This window comes from Astatotilapia calliptera, unplaced genomic scaffold (assembly GCF_900246225.1).
Source record: "Astatotilapia calliptera unplaced genomic scaffold, fAstCal1.2 U_scaffold_54, whole genome shotgun sequence".
Lineage (NCBI taxonomy): Eukaryota > Metazoa > Chordata > Actinopteri > Cichliformes > Cichlidae > Astatotilapia > Astatotilapia calliptera.
In genome coordinates, this window is record NW_020535794.1 from 29,406 (window position 1) to 48,349 (window position 18,944).

Below are 18,944 nucleotides of genomic sequence, written 5' to 3' on the forward strand. Positions count from 1 at the left end.
GGTATGTTGGCCGCCTTGTATCTGCAGAAGGGGTAAGGATTGATCCAAAAGACTTAGAGGCCGTAGAATCCCTAAAAACTAAGACACCTCAAACAGTTGGTGATATAAGGCGTCTACTTAGCTTCTTGAGCTACTACAGAAGCTACGTCCAAGACTTTTCGAGGATTGCAAAACCTATCTATGAACTGTTAAAAGTAAAACCGGACATGCCAACCTTCCCATCGCGCCAACTGAAGACTAAAGGTCCCCAGTTGTCATCCAAGGCCCCCGTTGAATGGACTAGTGAACACCAGCATGTACTTGAACAGCTAATTACCATGCTTACGAGTCCCCCAGTTTTGGCCTACCCAAATTTTAACTCACCATTCTGCCTCCACACAGATGCCTCAGAACAGGGCCTCGGTGCTGTTCTTTACCAGCGCCAGGATGGAAAATTACGGGTAATAGCGTATGGGTCCAGGACATTGTCACCAGCAGAAAATAATTATTGTCTCCGTAGCGGCAAGCTAGAATTTCTGGCACTTAAATGGGCAGTGTGTGAGCGTTTTAGAGACTATCTGTACTATGCTCCACACTTTACCGTCTATACAGATAATAATCCATTGACCTACGTTATGAGTACTGCCAAGCTTAATGCCGTGGGCCATCGCTGGGTCGGGGAACTGTCAGACTTTCACTTTGAGATCAAATACAGGCCTGGCCGGGCCAATGTTGATGCTGACACATTGTCCCGTCTCCCTCTTAACATTGACATGTATGTGGGTGAGTGCACTGAAGAGTTATCACCTGAGGTGGTCCAAGCACCCTGGGGTGGAGCTAGAGCAGCTCGAGAAAGTGATGTTGCATGGATTGCTGCCCTAACTATCGCTGAAAATGCAGCCCGGGAGCCACATCCAGTTTTCCCTGCAATCGACCAAGATGAGCTAGCTCAAGCACAAAGAGAAGACAAAACGGTTGGAGAAATAATGAGGCTAAAGGAGAAAATGACAGTCTTAACAAATGACATCAGAAACACAGTGACTAAAACAACGAGGAAAATGTTGCAGGAGTGGGACAAATTACATTTCAAAAACGGACTGATGTATAGACAGACAGGTGAAAGGCAACAACTAATCCTCCCTGCAAAGTACAAAGAGACGGTGTTAAAGCACCTGCATGATAACATGGGACATATCGGCACAGAGAGAGTACTGGCACTGGTGAGAGGGAGGTTCTACTGGCCGTACATGAAACGGGACATAGAAAGCTATGTTACCAGGAAGTGCCGATGTATCATTAGCAAGAAGCCAACAACCCAAGTACGTGCTCCAATGGGCACCATCACATCCACCTCGCCTTTGGACCTGGTCTGCATCGACTATCTCCACCTGGAGCCCAGCCGGGGGGGATATGAATACATTCTTGTCGTCGTGGACCACTTCACCAGGTTTGCCCAGGCGTACCCCACCAAAAACAAGTCTGGGAAGACAGCAGCTGAGCGAATCTTTGGAGAGTTCATTCCGCGCTTTGGGTACCCAGCACGACTTCACCACGACCAAGGGCGCGAGTTTGAAAATGAACTTTTCAAGACACTGAGGGAGAAATCAGGTACTGGACACTCGAGAACATCCCCATATCATCCTCAAGGTAATCCTGCCGAGAGGTTTAACAGGACACTTTTACAAATGTTAAGAACGCTAGGTGAAAAAGAAAAGGGGAATTGGAAGGATCATTTGCCACACATAATTCACGCTTACAACTGTACGCGCCATGAATCCACAGGTTTTTCCCCCCATTTTCTACTGTTTGGGCATCACCCGCGCCTTCCTGTAGACATTTTATTTGGTCTAGTTGGGGAGAAGCAGATAATGTCACACAAAAGCTACACAGACAGGTGGGCGAAAAGAATGACAGAAGCGTACAGGATAGCCAGTGGAAAAAAGTAGGTTGTCTAGTATCAAAAACAAGTCTTTCTATGATAAAAAGCTGAGGGGTGTAGTGTTACAGCCTGGTGATAGGGTCCTCGTAAGGAACTGCAGTGAACGTGGGGGACCAGGGAAGCTGCGATCTTACTGGGAGAAAACCATTTATTTGGTTAAAGGGCAAATAGGTGATAATCCAGTTTATGCAGTCTATTCGGAGGGCAGTGATGGAAGTAAAACCAGGGTCCTACACCGTAACCTGGTTAACGACCTCCCAGTTGAGGCTCCGCCTCCGAGATCTGAGCAGGCACCTAAGAAACCGATTAGACAGAGAGAAGCGGAGTTAAGTGAACAAAACAGACAGAAAAGCGATTCTAGTGACTCAGAATCTGATGAGGATGCAGGAGGGTACTGGTTTAGGTTCCCCAGAGAGGCTAGACATGTTGAAAGAGACATCCATTATAGTCAATCTGGCGTACCCCCAACAAGCCAAAGCCCTGAGGACCAAAGGAACCGCTTCCAGTTACCAACTAGAGACAGTGAAAGAGAAAGAACCTCCAGCGAACATGAACAGACAGGAATAGACAGTCAGATGCCCCCTGTCCCTGAGGTACAGGCACAGCCGAATTGTCTGGAAGAAGAAGGTGAAAGGTCCACTTTACCTGGGCAAGCGCTACCACAGATACCAGCAGGTGACCCACAGACTGAGTTAAGAAGGTCAGCCCGAGAAAGGAGACCTAGACAAGTGTTTACTTATGAGTCACTGGGAGAACCGGCTCTACAGCCACAGGCCATAGTATCTGCACTAGCTGCACCATTCTTTCCATACCAGCCATGGACACTAACACCTTGTGTACCATTTAGCCCAGGGTTTGCATCTTGTGTGCCTTATCCAGCTGGGCCATATACTTACCCTGCACATATGCCATGTTGAGTATTTGACTGTATTACTTTTGAAAATGGTTGTATTTTTGAATGTCAGGAGCCATTTCCATTTGTCAGGGAGCATGTGACACACTAATGTGTGGTCACATCAGGAGTAGTACTTGTTAAAAGAAAGAGAGACTTGTCACCGAAGTGAACCATGTGTAATGAGGTAGTTGCACCCCCCCAGCCTCCGGGTGGCGCATTGTTCAGTGAGACAGAATAGCGAGGTCATAGGTCCTCCTCTCCAATATGGCAGAAGCGAGGCAAAGAGAAACTTCACCAGTCGTCTCTGTCTCATCATTTCCCTGTTTTGCAGGAACATTTAATCTGTTTTACCGGCCCAAACTCTGGGTCGGTTACACATGACTTTCTCTTTGGCTCTCAGCAAAGGCGGTCGCACTTTTCTCCTCTCCTCTCCCTTATCTTCCCTGCTTAGCTCCTCATGTCCTTGTCTTATCTCGTGTTTTTTTACTTTTCCCTGGAACATTCTCTCACAGTCTGTTCTCTAAAACCTAAAAGAGGAATTATTGATTGGATCAACTGGTCCCTAAATACAATTGACACCCCTTTCTCAACGAGAAGTTTGGGCTTGGGTGAGCCTGAGTGCTGAAGATATCTACCTATTCGGAACCATGGTAACAGGGTTCTGGCTGATCGGAGCTGGCTTGGCCCTGACTTATCAAAGAATTAAGAAAGCGGAACCGGCTGTTCAAACCCCCACAAAGCTGCCCGCTGGGATTGGAACGATGGGAGAGGCGTGAGTTTCTCAAAATGGGCTCATTGAGTGCAGCACGGATAAGATCTTGGAGAGGCTACGGCTGCTGTGAATGCTCAGAATAAGATCTCTGACTGCAGACTGGATACATCTCGGAAGGGCTAGCTCAGAATAACATCTCTGGGCGCAAATTGGATGACATCTTGGGGAGGCACACTGCCATGAGTTCTCAGAAATCGGTTCCTTGAGCACAAGAAATGACAACATCACAGAACGCAAGTATGGCGAAGCTCGCAGCTCTCCAACGGGAGATTGAGAGACCAGTGTTGGACTGTAGAACTGCATTGAAATTCATATGAGCTGTTCGCACTAAAGTAAAAACCACCATCACTTATGCGGATACCCCTTTGGCGCCAGCTGCGGTGGTCTCAAGGCTGGAGCTGAACAACAACACCCTGATAACGACTGTGTTTAGTCTGTTCCTTCCCATTCCATGCAAGGCCACCTGGGTTGGCTGGTAGACTGTTTACTTAGCCTGGCAGGGCGAAGGACACTGTTTCAGCTGAACTATGGACACGCAAACACATACACTTACACTGATAAGCACACACTCATCCCCCTCCCTTTCCAAACGCCTTCGATGTTTGTTTCCTGCGGGGGAACACGGCGGGTCTGTGTGCCACGCTCGAATGGTAGCGCTGTGCAGGGCGGCTGCTGTGTTCGCTTCGGATTACTCCTCACCCCCCACCCAATCCTGTGGCTTGTCATGTCTTTCACAATGTTGTGCTGTGGACCTTTATGTGCTTTTTGTGCAGAGGAGTTTTTTTGTTTCCTGTTCTCATGCTGTCCTGCCATGGAAGCACAGCATGAGTAGAGGTCTCCTGTTTTTCCTCTTGTACTTTCCCATTGTAGTGCACATTTCGGTGTTTTTCTGTAACGCTACCGATCTCCGACTTGTATCCCCATTTAATGTCTGTGTTGTGTGTGTAAGGTCGGGGGGGGGGGGGGGGGGGGCATTTCACTGCAGGGCAACCTGCATGTGGCGAATAAAGCTTTGATTGATTGATTGATTGATTGATTGATTGATTGATTGATTGATTGAACTGGCGGGGGTGTTTACCAACACCTTCAATCTGTCTCTGCAGCAGGCTGCAGTCCCAACATACCTCAAATCAACTACCATCATTCCTGTGCCTAAAAGACAGTCAGTAAAATGTCTGAATGGCTATCGCCCGGTCGCTCTGACACCAATTATCATGAAGTGTTTTGAGAGACTCGTTCTTTCACACAACAAGGCCAACATCCCTGCTGACCTGGACAGCCTACAGTTTGCTTACTGCAGGAACAGATTAAAAGACGATGCAGTCTCAATCACACTTCACACCAGCCTTACTCATCTAGAGCATCCCAATACATATGTTAGGATGCTATTTGTAGTCTAAGGAGCTTGGAAAGAAAAGCGTCTGGACTCGTTTAAGTTGCTTGAAGACGTTTCACCTCTCATCCGAGAAGCTTCTTCTGTTCTTTTTTTTTTTGTCATCAACAATTTTTATTTATTTCATTTTAAACTTCAATAACAGAACTTAAGGATAACTACATAAATAAATAGTTTAAAAAACAAAAAAGAAAAAGAAAAAAAACAAAAAACAACAAAAAAACAAAAGACAACAACAACATAAACGAAGACAAAAACCAAAACAAAGGGAAGTTATCCTATTCTTTCTTTGCACACCAATCCCCACACCACCACTCTGTCATTACTCCTCTGTTCTTCAAGTTACAGAAAGCCAGCTTGTAAAGGGGGACCAAATACAATCTTATTGATGCAATTTATCTATTAAACCATAAGTCACTTTTTGTAAGACGCCAACTTAGCTATTATCTAGCCACTCTTCATAGGGAGGGGGGTTCTTTTTCCACCAATGTCTTAACAGGACCCGTTTGGCCATAGTAAGAGCCAAAATAATCCATCTTTTTGTATAACTGGAAAAATCTCCAGCAGAAAGTTCTGTGGTTATACCAAGTATGGACAGTTTTGGTGAGATACCAAATCTCCTTTTTAAAACACTGAAAATTACCTCCATTATATTTTCCCACCAATTCCGAAGTGCCGAACAGCTCCATAGGATATGTAAAATCGAAACATTTTGACCATCACATTTCCAACATTTGTCCGTAGAGGCCAGGTTCCATTTATACAATTGTTGCGGTGTTCGATGCCACCTATGGATTATCTTAAGTTGAATAAATCTACTACCTGTTTCTTTATACATAGTATTAACATTTTGAAAACATGAATCCCATTCAACTGAAGATATGTCCAATGCCATGTCCTGGGCCCAGTAGCCCTTAACTTTAAGGAGAGGGTCAGCTGACCGTTCTTGCAATAAGTGATAAATCTTAGAGGTAATGCCTTTACCCAAGGGTGATCTTGAGAGCAGGACTTCCACAGGGCTGCCCACAGGACAACTCAAGGGGCTTCCCAGCCACTTCGATAATGAACTATGTATTTGGACATATCTCCAGAATTGATTACGCTTCAACTTATATAACTCCAGAATTTTATCAAAGCTTAAAAAACATTTAGTCCCACAGTCAAATAAATCTGTTACATTAAGGATGCCTGCTTTACACCACTGTAACCAGTCAACCGATGTCCCTCCAATTAAAATTATTTTATTCCCCCATAAGGTTGTCGAAGGTGATTTAATAAAGTCCCAGTGACCTGCGCTATGTAATTTACACCACAATGTCTTCGCATTTGCAATTATAGGATGGGTAGTTTTATGACTGGTATCAAACAGCTCCCTCCAAGGAGAAATACCGCCATTAACTTCCATCTCTATATGTGACCAGATGGGTTTAACTGGTGCAGTAGGTAACCAAGCTCTAAGTTGTTTCACGTTCATCACCCAATAATACCATTGGAAATTAGGCAATGAAAAACCTCCTTGTTTTGCACTCGCTTGAAGTTTCTTAATACTTAAACGATGTGGTGAGCTATCCCAAAGAAACTGCCGGATCAAAAAGTCTAGATCTTTGAAATACTTATCTAGAATGTGTAATCCAATATTAGATAAAATATAAAAGATCATGGGTGCAGTCATCATCTTAACACAACTAATTTTACCCGATATTGTGAGACGCACTCTGGACCATCTACCAAATTCCATTTTTATTCTTTCAAACATTGGCTCCATATTTGCTCGAACCATCTTAGTGTAATCCGAGGTAATTTGTATCCCCAAATACCTCAAACCATTCACGGACCACCGAAACTCCCACTGTTTAAATAAAGTATGGGGGCAGTGTCCTGACATAGGCATTGCCTCTGATTTATCCCAGTTGACGCGATACCCTGAAAGCAGCGTAAACCTTTCTATACATTCTAATAGGGCTGGAATTGACTTCCCAGGCTGTGTCATAAGTAACAACATATCATATCATATCTGCATATAATAGAAGCTTATGTTGACTATTACCCATCGAAATTCCAAATATATTTACATTATTTCTCAGTTTTTGTGCCAGAGGCTCTATAGCAATTACAAAAAGACCGAGCTAAGGGGACAACCCTGTCTTGTGGATCTCTGTAAAAGGAAAAGATCTGATATGAGTCCATTCGTCAATACTTGCGCTGAAGGCGAATCATATAATATCTTTATCCACCTGATAAAATATCACCAAAACCAAACTTTTCTAATGTCTTAAACAGATAATCCCTCTCAACACAATCAAAAGCTTTTGCAGCATCCAGCATTAGGGCCACTGTTGGATATACTGAATCATATACAGTACATAATTTTGCAAATTAACCAACCGCCTAATATTATCTGAACCATAGCAGTTTGGAACAAAACCAGATTGGTCTGCATGAATTTTTTTCCGACATTACTACTTTAAATCGACCTGCTAAGACCTTTGCCAAGATTTTTCGGTCAGAATTCAGCAAAGATATAGGGCGGTAACCACTTGGGTCTAAAGGGTCTTTCCCAGTTTTAAGAATAAATGTTATAAGTCCAGAGTGCATTGACTGAGGTACTTTGAACACCTCATTATAAACATTGAGCAACAGGGGACTTAACATATCCTCAAATGCTCTATAGAAATCCAATGGTAACCCATCTAATCCTGGAGCTTTATTAAGTGGCACACTGTTAATTGCACGGGTAATCTCCTCCACTGTAATTGGAGCATCTATAATCTGCTGGTCAGTAGTAGAAAGCTGTGACAGGTTTAAATCAGTAAAGAATGCTTCGAATTTCTGTTCATCTAAACTACCTTGTGTAGAATAAAGATTATTGTAAAAGGCCCTGTATCCATCATTTATATGTCTAATAGAAGTTTAAATAACCCCATCTGATTGTCGTATGCCTGGGATATGATTCATACTGTCTTTCTGTTTAAGACGGTATGCTAATAAACGACTCGGCTTTTCTCCCATTTCCCAATATGCTTGACTAATGCGAAATAAAGCATTTTCTGCCTTTCTGTTGTACAGTACATTCAACTTATATTTAACACCATCTGCGGCTTTGAGGAATCTGTAAAATATTTCCAAGACATAGAAAAATTGGCGCATGGTCTGAGAATACTATATTACCAATACTTGAATCTATAGAGTTATTCACTAAGACTTCAGAAATAAGAAAGTAGTTGATTCTAGTATAAACATTATGAGGCGGGGAGTAAAAGGAATATTCCCTGCCTTCTGGATGCATTTTCCGCCAAATATCATTCAGACCTAAATCTGAGGTCATCTGCCTTATGGCAACTACAGATTTACTCACTGTGCCTCTCCTAGGAAGTGATCTATCTAGGTCTTGATCCAGTATTTGATTAAAATCTCCTCCTACCACTATTTGTGCACCTTCTAATTCCAAAAGATACTGTGACAGGCTATGAAAAAAGGCGGGTATGTCCGCATTAGGTGCATAGATATTACATAAAATTATTGGTGTGTCCAGTAGTTCTCCATAAACCAATATAAATCTACCTTCCTTATCTGTTATTACTTTTGTTTCAGTAAAGCTAACTGCTTTATGAATCAGAACCGACACTCCCCTACTTTTACCAGTTCCAGAACTGGAAAAGACTTTACCTACCCAGGAACATTTAAGTTTTAAGGCTTCTGACTTACACATGTGCGGTTCTTGAATAAAGGCTATATCAACCTTTGATAACTTTAAATATGTTAATATTTTCTTCCTCTTAATCCCGTTATTCAACCCCTTAACATTCCAGCTGGGTATTTTGAAATCTGTCTGTCTATCCATGTTACAATGTGGAATTCCATATAATACTTCGATTCATAAATATATCCATTGTAGAGGGTGGTTTTATGTGAAGATAAACCAATTTATGAATACAAGCATTCAAAATAAATAGAAACAAATTGAAAACAGCTCCAGCAAAACTCCAGCCAGAAAAAAGGAAAAAACAAAAAGCAAGACTAATGCTTGCTAACTCTGGAAAACCCAGGGTTGGTGGTCACCGGTGCCTGGCTAGCAACCCAGCATATAACTAGTAGTTTATAGGGATATTTAAATTAGTCGAGTAAAAAGAAAAAAAAGAAAATCCCTGCACCAAACCCATCTAACAGCACGTTAAACACACTTACATATGGTAAAGTACTTCACCATCCCCGATCACAAAACCAAACAAAAAAAGGCAGAAAGTGTCACTTATCTTAAGGGAACATATTCTTAATAAATTTTGCAGCCTCCTCCGGTGAAGAAAATCTGTGCCTTGCTCCATTGCGTTTTATTTCTAGAGTGGCGGGGAAGAGCAGCGAGTATTCCACTCCTTTTTCTATCAACTCCAACTTGATTTGTTTAAAAGATATGCGCCGGTCCATGGTTCGTCGGGAGTAATCCGGAAAAAACATTATCTTCACCCCACACCATAGAATCTGGCCTTTCTCTCTGGCCGCCCGAAGGATGTCCCCCTTATCCCGGTAACGGAGTAAGTTAACCATAACAGGCCGCAGTCGTTCTCCCTCTCTCCTACTCTGTTTCGGCGGACCCATAGGAACACGATGCGCTCGCTATATTTCTAGCGTACGGGGCTCCAAAGTTAAATCCAACATTATGGGGATCTCCTGCTGTAAGAACTTGATCATATCCTCTCCTTCTATTAACTCGGGTATACCAATTATCCTGATATTACAGCACCGTCCTCTGTTGTCCAGATCTTCAATATGGTTCCGTAAGTTCTCAATTTCTTCTTGAATAGTGAGTAATTGTTGCTCTGACGCACGGGTTGCCTCCTCAAGAGTTGCAACCCGACTTTCCACTTCTTCCATGTGGGCACTCAACGCATTAATTTTACCTTCGATCTCCTGAACAGTCGTTTTTATCTGTTTCGTGTCTTTTTCAATATTATTTGTCGATGTCCGAATGATTCTTAACTCAGCAACCAACTCGTTTAATGTTAATTCTCCTCTCAAGACTACACCTTCGCAACGGCTGGGTCTTCCTGAGGCCTGCTGACGTAGGCATCCATTTTCTTAGTAGTTTTAGCTTGTTATTCAGGCGGAGGTTTTTAGCACGCTGCGCCCTTCTAGTTTGCCGTTTCCGCATTAGTTCACGGGGGCTAGTTATTTAAAGGCATTTCACATACATGTGCCAGTACACAGTGTTCCAAAAAAGACGGTGCATGCTATTGCTATAACTATTTTCAGTGTGCAAGTTGCGGAGCAACTCTTTTCAGGCTGCCATTTTGTCGGGAACCACAGAGCCACCCACGTTTCACCTCTCATCCGAGAAGCTTCTTCAGTTCTAAGGTCAAAAGGCGGAGTCCCAGATTTAAACCCAGTGGGAGTTTCCCCCCAAAGAGGGACAAAAGGACCCCCTGATGATCCTCTACCTAATCCCATGAGCCGAGGTGTGAAAACGGGTGTGGGTCACAATCAGCCAGGGTTTCGGGTGAGCTCATTGTGAAACCTGGCCCTATCCTATCATGCGCTTTCCTGAGGTCAGATGGCCCAGGATGTGAGTGGGCGTTAAGGCGTCTGGGAAGGGATCTCAAAACGGGATTACTAATGCATTACTAATGATGACACACAAGGTTGTAGGAAGGTACAGGATATATGACACAGTGATGCTGATGCTATCAGACTTTCCGTAACCACTCCATGTACAACAGCCCAGATCAGCAAACAGTCACTGCTCAGCAGTGTTGGTCTAGTTCAGGGGTCTGCAACCTTTAACACCCAAAGAGCCACTTGGACCCGGTTTCCATTAAAGAAAACACTGGGAGGCACAAATACTTTTTGAAATCTAAAATGAAGATAACACTGCATATGTTTTTTTTTTTTTACCTTTATGCTTTGTGTGAACAACTAAAGTAAGTAAGTAAAGTTTATTTATTAAGCGCTTTTCACAGACAGGCAGTCACAAAGCGCTGTACACAAATGTTAAAAATAAACAATACAATCAATAGACATTATACACAATGTAAAAGATCAAATGTAAATAATGTAAAGAATATAAAATACGTAGATTAACAAAAGGCTTGTTTGAACAGAAAAGTTTTTAACTGCTTTTTAAAGGAATCCACAGAGCAACTACAGTGTGTTGCTTATGAAATCCATGAAGTGCTACAGAGAAAATTACATTTTATTTATGTAATTAACACATTTTGAACTCTTAAAGAAATATAACAAAAGGAAAGACACCCAGCTGAACTAAAATGATCCATGTAGCAAACAAAAACTGTTGTGAGCCGCCACCCTTATATCGCCTTTGGGCTTTTGGAGCCTTGACCTGACTTTTAAAAAATAATTGAAAAAAAAGCACAATGCTGCTAAAAAAAAATAGTACTTGCAAAATTCTGCCTAAATATGCATTTTACCTGGTTAATGTGTGTGGTGGGGCGTGGTCTGCAGTGCCGCTGTATGGGAGTCGGACGCACCTGAGCGGCACCCGCAATCACGCCTCGCCGCCTTAAAGTCTGTGCTCTCTCTGCTGTTGTGTTGGTATGTGTCGGGCTATAGGCTGAAAAGCTACAGCCGGCTGTATGCGTACAGCAACCGTGTGTGAAAAGTGGTCAATAAAGAGATGCTGAAAAGAATGTTCATGCAAACATCGTCGGGTCTGTCGTGATATGTTTACAATAAGACTTATGGTCCCGAACCTCTGCGCACAGCATCTGCAAATCTGGGCTTTCATCTTTACGCAGGACTGGCTGTCATCTGTGAGGCGTGAGCAGTGTTTGTTTTTAACATATTTCATGGTGGAGAATAGCTGCTTACATAATGTGGATCCGAAGGCACCTGGGGTCGAAAGTCTCGATAAATGCATGGCATTTCGGCGGGTATACCAGCTTCCGCGAGTGTGACGCTTATTTTGAGCGATGAAAAAATAATAAGATATAATTTTATTTTTATATTTCAAAATTACAATAATCTTCCAATTTTGAACTACAAGTTAAAAAAAGAACTAAACACAAATAAAATACACTTCAGCTAAATACTTCTAATTTATTTTCCCAAACCACCCGGAGCCGCAAAATAAATATTAAAGAGTCGCATGTGGCTCCGGAGCCGCGGGTTGCCGACCCCTGGTCTAGTTACTTGTAATTAGTAATTAGTAATTAATTACTGATTACTTCTCCAAAAAGTAATCACGTAACTTTACTGACGACTTATTTTCAAAAATAATTAGTAACTTAGCTACTTTTAAAAAACATGATACACAATCTGAATAGATAATAAAGCAATAGACCTTTAGTCCAATTCTATTTTTATGCATAATCCATTATATAAAATGTAATTACATTTTTTTAAAAGTCTCTTTTTAAACTTTGTTTCATTAGTTTTAATCTTTTAACTTTATGCATCAAGCACAAATTAAATTGGCTGAAAGGGAAGCGCTGTGAGTTCTGTGCCCCTAGAGACAACAAAACAAGCCTAAGATGCTGCAAATATGCTTGCAAGGCCCACCTCACCTGAGTATCACATACCAGTCATGTGCATGAATACACATGCACACACAAACATACACATGCCCACACACAGACAAACACACACAAGCACACTCACACATACACACAAGGCTTCATGTTGAGTTTGTCTTAAGTTTTCAATTTATTTTTTACATTATATGTTCATTTTGTAATTCATTTTCAGTGCCTGTTTGTATTTTCACTGCAGTTATTTAATGTCTATTTATTCGTGTTAAACACTGCTTTGAGACACAGCTAAAGAAAGTTGAATAAAAATGGTAAGAAATGTTCTTTGTGATAACTTAAGAGCAGTTAACAAGGACCAGTCAAGTTCGACCGGGAACACTAAAGTAAGGGGGTGGGGGATGCAGAAGACCAGAGGGTTTTAAACATCTTCCAGGCTCTGACCTCAGAGGAGGGACAAGGAAGAAAATCTTCTTCTGGTCAGCGATTTCCAGTTTTATTTCAAGTCTCACTAATTCAGTCAAGTTTTCATCAAAGATTGTTTGGTAGGTAGTAGATGGAGCCTAAATGCAAGATTCAGTAGAAAAAACATAAACCCAAAAGAGCAGCTTTAAAGCTGAAATCTCAAAGTACAAAACTACTGCAGGTCAAAGAATCTTAAACAACAGGAAACTCTTCCAGGAAACCAGATAAGCAGAAGGCAATGCAGCTCAAACAGAAAATCAAACATCTCAAAATGAAATTTAAGTCATGAACCCAAAAAACACACATAAACCTAAAGAACTCTTGAATGGAAGCGGACAACTAAGAGCATAAAATACCATGACAGGAACTCACATCAGGAATAAGAAAATAAAGACATATAAACACTAAGAAATAACTGAAAGCAAAATGTCAAGAAAGAATTAACAAACAAAAAAAGAAACATGATCCAAGCTACAAAAACTGGAGTTTCCTGGAACACTTAATGTATCAGATCTGAGGAATTTTCTCTGGGGACATCTCAGGCCCTCCAAGGTTTGGAGGCCTATCTCCACCCACCACCACTTCCCCTGCCAGTGGCGGACTCCCTCAGACATCGGTGCGTTGGTGGTTCTTTGTGTTCGGGGATGGGCGTCCAGGTACACACCGGCTCACTCCTTGGCGGCCGCTTATCGGGGCCTGGAGCCTGGGGCTCGCTCGGGCCACTTCGGAGGTGGGGTGCCCCCGGCCTCTCGGCCTGGGGCTCGGTCACTCAGGCACAGCTGGCTGCCGGCAGAGCTCACGGGCGCGTCACTGCAACCCCCCCTGGCTTCTGCTCCGCGGCTGCTGAGTGACCCCTCATCTGGGACTCTCCTCAGCTCTTTCCTGGACAGTGGCGCGGCTGCCCCTCTGTTAGTCTTCCTTGGTCTCTTGTGTTCTGGGGGCCTCTGGATGTCTGGAGTTTTGATCTCCTCCATACCTGCTTCATGCCCTGGAGGACGGGGCTGTGCCCCCCCCACACCCTCTAACAGATCATTACATGAAGGAACCTTTTAAAAAAACAAGCGCGTCCATGCTCACAGGTGTACACACGGGTGATCACACCCACAAACTACACCCTTTTTGGCTCCTACCTCAAAGCACACTGTGTTCTGTTGATCTTACGTGCTGCACAATAATGTTTAATATTTAGTATTTACTGTCATATTCCCATATATCATTGTGATGTTGTTTATTATGTTGCTCTCATTTTCTTCTGCTTGTTTCTTTTTTCTTTCTCAACAGGTGATCCAGGTGATCGATATATGCATTTTTTTTCTTTTTTTTTCTGCCCATTCTGTTGGTTTTTGTTTTTTGCCCTCCTCCCTCTTCCCTCGTCCCTCTTCTCAGCTGTTTCTCTTTCTTTCTCCCCTTCTTTCCTCCAGTCAAGTCTGTCGCGTATTCAGCAAATGAAAATAAAATAAACAATAAAAGGTGAATCAAATGGACCATTACGGCAAGGCTGGGATGGTCAATTTGGTAAAGTAAATCCATTGGGCATCTTTCTTTGCCTTTAGACAATAATTCTGATGGCAAAAGAGCCAAACGGGACAGGCAACAAAAAAAAAAAAAGATCTGAGGAATTTTTTGTTTATATGATGTTTGTCTTTCCGGATGTGTGGAACCTTAATTAAGTAATTTTCTTCTTCCTGTTGTCGTGGTAACTGATAAACTGTTGGGATGGTTTGGAAGTACTCAGGGGAGTTTTTGCTTTGCAGACATTTTGACCGCATGTGATGCCTGTTTTTATGAAAAATTACACAGTACTGTGCAAAAGTCTTGAGCCACCCCTAACTTTTTTGTCTCCTTGGAATCAAATCACAACACTTTTTTCTTTTCAAATTAAAATCTTAAGAAACAGCAGAAGCTTTCTGAAGCTTCTCTTTGGATACTGGCTGCTTTTTCACTCAGTTTCAGTCCTTGTAGCTGACAGAGGAATTTGTTTCAAATATAAAAATACTCCAAACTCAAAAGATCAAGCATCTTTAGACACTTTAATGCTAGTAGCCTGTCACTAAAACACAGTTCTTCTTTTTTTGGTTGAATCTATGAAAAATGTCAAAGATAACAAAATTTAATAGTCACAATTGTGTTGTTCAATGATTTGTGCACAACAACAACAATGGGACCTCTCTCATCCATCAGTCACCATGTGGACATTTTTCTGACACACTTTGAAGCTGATGGACGTTTTGTGTCTGCACTAAGTACGTTTTCACCAGCTATGGCACCGGCAGGATTCACTTTCACAGACTCACAACCACCAGCTTCACCCCTCCCCTCCCCCTCCAGCTGTAGGCTTTAACATTGAGTTTCCCCACACATGTTTACAGACGAGTTAGAGAGCAAGAGAAGAAGAGACGGATTCATAAATGTCTTTGTTTCTGCTCTAACCAAACAACGCTGCTCTACAACTCTAGATTACAGCTGGAGAAACATCTGTCTACCTCTGACATCCACCAGCTCATCCATACAATAAACAAACATCAACAACCAGGAAGCAGCTTCACCTCTGATCACACACACACTCAACTCTACTCACTCACCTGGAGGATCAACAATCAGGTGGAGGATGATGCTTTTCTTCCATGAGCGTGTTTCTTCAATGAAAACACGGCACTCGTATGTTCCACTATCAGCAGTGTTCACATCCTTCAGAATCAAAGACACGTCTCCATCCTTCATCTGTCTGTCTTGCAGATCCACCCGCTTCTTAAAAGATGGATGCTGGTTGTCTGGATAGAAGCGACTATCCTGGTACAAAAGCACATATTCATCTTCCAGGTCAGCTCTGCTCCACTTTACGACTAAGATCTTGTAGTTTGGAGCTTGACATGTCAGAGTGACGTTCTGTCCAGACTCAGCTGTGATGATTTTCTGCTCTGAAAGAGGAAACAACACAGAGCAGAGAGGTTAAAGGTCAAAGTACAATTATGTTCAGAATGATTGACGTTAAATATTTTGTTTATTTCCTTTGACATTTGAGTTTTTAGTCATGTTGGATTTAATGAACCTCTGAACATCCAGCAGGTCACCAGTGACCCACTGAGGGGGAATTTTAGCCTCATGCTAAACATGCAAAGTGTCAGAAACTACAAGATGTTAGCTTCCACAGAATAACAACATGTGCTGATAATAAGTGAACATAATGTGTGTGAGAAAGTAGCCTCTCATTATAAGATACTGTGAGTCTCTTAGTGGCAGATTTAGATACATTTTCTTCAAGAACACATGTGACTCAAATGTAGTAAGTATACACATGTTTTGTATAAATATGTCGCAATCAGCGGGGCTGACTGTGTGTAGAGTAAAGGTGGACCCAAATGCAGACGAAACAAAACATGAAACGTGACTTGAATAACCAAACACGAGCCGTTTATTGTGGCTGGCAAATTAACTGCAAACAAAAGGCAAAACTAACAATACACTAAACTGCTTGAGCTAAATTAAATAAAAACCTACAACACGAACAGGGACCAGACATAAGAAAACTTGACATGAACTCTTGGCCTAGAAACAAAGCAGACGATCTGACAATGACACACTGAAAACAAAGGACTTAAATACACAGGAGGTGATTAGGGGAAGTGCGAACACATGGGGGAACAGCTGACTGACATGAGGCTAATGACAGGACAGGGGAAGTTAAACTAAGGCTACGTCCACACGTACACGGGTATTTTTGAAAACGGAGATTTTCCGTTTTCGTTTTAAAAAATAATCCCGTCCACACATAAAGGCAGAAATGAAGGAAAACGCTGCTATGAACATGCCAAAGCAACAGGTGGCGATATATTCCTAACTGTGCAGAAATGTTGGCCAATCAGAAGTCTAGAAGCCTCGGTGGGAAAGAGTAAACAAAGCTGGGGCATAGAAGCAGAACAGAGTCGTATGTGTGGAGGGACAGTAACTGTGTGTATTTGTAAGCATTGAAACACTGCAGAGAGTACAATTAACAGTAACAGTATTGTAGAAATTCATTTCACCAAACTAATAACGTGGTGCACAGTGTGACCTCAAAAAATGCGCACACCTTTGACGCTGCGTTTTCTCCGTCTTTCTAGTCCACACATAAATGCAAAAACTGAGTTTTCAAAAATATCCACCCTGGCCGGAGTTTTTAAAAATCTTCGTTTTCAGTGACCAAAAACGCCGTTTACGTGTGGACGAAAGGTGCAAATGCATAGAAAAATCTGCGTTTTCAAAAATACCCGGGTACGTGTGGACGTAGCCTAAATACAATGAACAAAAAACACCCAACTCCTTCAAAATAAAACAGGAAACACGAGACACAGACATGACAATACAAACTTGATAACATAAGACATGCAGCATGAAACACAAAGGGTGAGGGAATACAGGGGCAGAAAACACAAGGAGTCTAATAACCAAGTGAACTTTGCTAATCTAACGAACTTAAACATAAACAACATCCAAATAAACTAAAACTTAAAACGCTGGGTCAACAGAAACAGGAACCTGACAAAATATAGTCTATAATTTATTTTTTTTCTGTACCCCACATAATTAAACATTCAAGTTGAAACTTGAATGTTGCATCCATGGAACATCCAAGAAATGTGAAACTGCTATCAAATAAGGGGTGCTATGTTAATATGTAACTTGACCTGTTAAGGTGTTTTTTGATGGAAATAGCTTTTGATTTCAGCAAAAATTGATCTATTAATACTGCAAATTAAACAAATGACCATTTTCAATTCTCTACAACCTATAAAATGTTTTGAAACTCTGTGCTTATTAATTTGGAGCAGTGCATACTAAGGTTTTTTATTTTTGAAAAACACAGTTTTTATTGTGTGGTTTGTTCAGTAACATTTAAATTATACTCGAATGGTTGATGACTCAAAAATTATGCTGACTGAATCGACTTTTTAGGAAAATCACAGAAAAATATAATTTGCATAATAATTTGGAACACAGTGTAGATTTTTGCTTTGTATGTCTAACCAGACCTTAACAAAAAAATATTTGTAACTTGTGTAAATAATTGTTTGTTTTTTTTACAAACAAGCAAATTCTAGTCTACAGATGCACAAGCATAACATTTTCAGATATTTTGGTTTACAAGGTTAAAAAACTCAGTTCACAACTTTACAAGTACAAAATGTTCATGAGCACAGTTTGAGCCCATCCACACATTACACTTCTTTGTCACAGCTGGATTACAGATGTTAAATCCACACAGACTCTATCTAACCTTGTGTCACTTTCACACACATTATTATTAATATATAACCTTTACTTTCTCACAGTAAATCTCACCTGCAGAGACAAAGACAAAGACGCTGAAAAACAGGAAATTGTAGCAGAGTGACGAAGTTCCAACAGACATTTCTGTTTCTGTTTTAAAATCAGAATCTGAGATTCAGAAGAGACTATATGAGATGAACTTTGAGGTTCAGATAAAGCTGAAAGTCCCTCAGTGAGAGAGCAGGTCTGTGACGCCACATTTATGAGTTAGAGAGAGAGATAGAGATGGTGGGCTGGACCGGAGTCCTCCTATGGAAACGCAGAAATGGTTCTGCATTAGGTTAACATTAGGACTGACGTATATTAAATTAAATATTAAATTAGATTAAATTAATGAGGAACAATCTGGATTTATGGCAGAAACATATTTAATAACAGTCATTTGGTTGGATATGACTGATTAATACACTGGATAAAAGCTTTATTGTCATTCATTTATTGTTCACCAATTTGGATTTGGAAATTATTTTATATTATTTTAAGTCATCAGTGCAGAATTATTAGGCAAGTTGTATTTTTGAGGAATAATTTTATTATTGAACAACAACCATGTTCTCAATGAACCCAAAAAACTCATTAATATCAAAGCTGAATGTTTTTGGAAGTAGTTTTTAGTTTGTTTTTAGTTTTAGCTATTTTAGGGGGATATCTGTGTGTGCAGGTGACTATTACTGTGCACAATTATTAGGCAACTTAACAAAAAACAAATATATACCCAT

At 41.3% G+C, this 18,944-nt stretch overlaps 1 protein-coding gene across 1 annotated transcript in view; it reads right to left on the reverse strand.

The window, feature by feature from the left end:
* The window catches only part of LOC113018284 (programmed cell death 1 ligand 1-like), a gene marked incomplete at its 3' end in the record, with an annotated part of 29,204 nt that extends 10,897 nt beyond the window's left edge, over positions 1–18,307 (reverse strand). The window contains 2 exon segments of the mRNA XM_026161340.1: positions 15,501–15,836; positions 18,238–18,307. Coding sequence (XP_026017125.1) covers positions 15,501–15,836; positions 18,238–18,307 — 406 coding nt within the window.
* Positions 18,308–18,944: the final 637 nt, after the last annotated feature.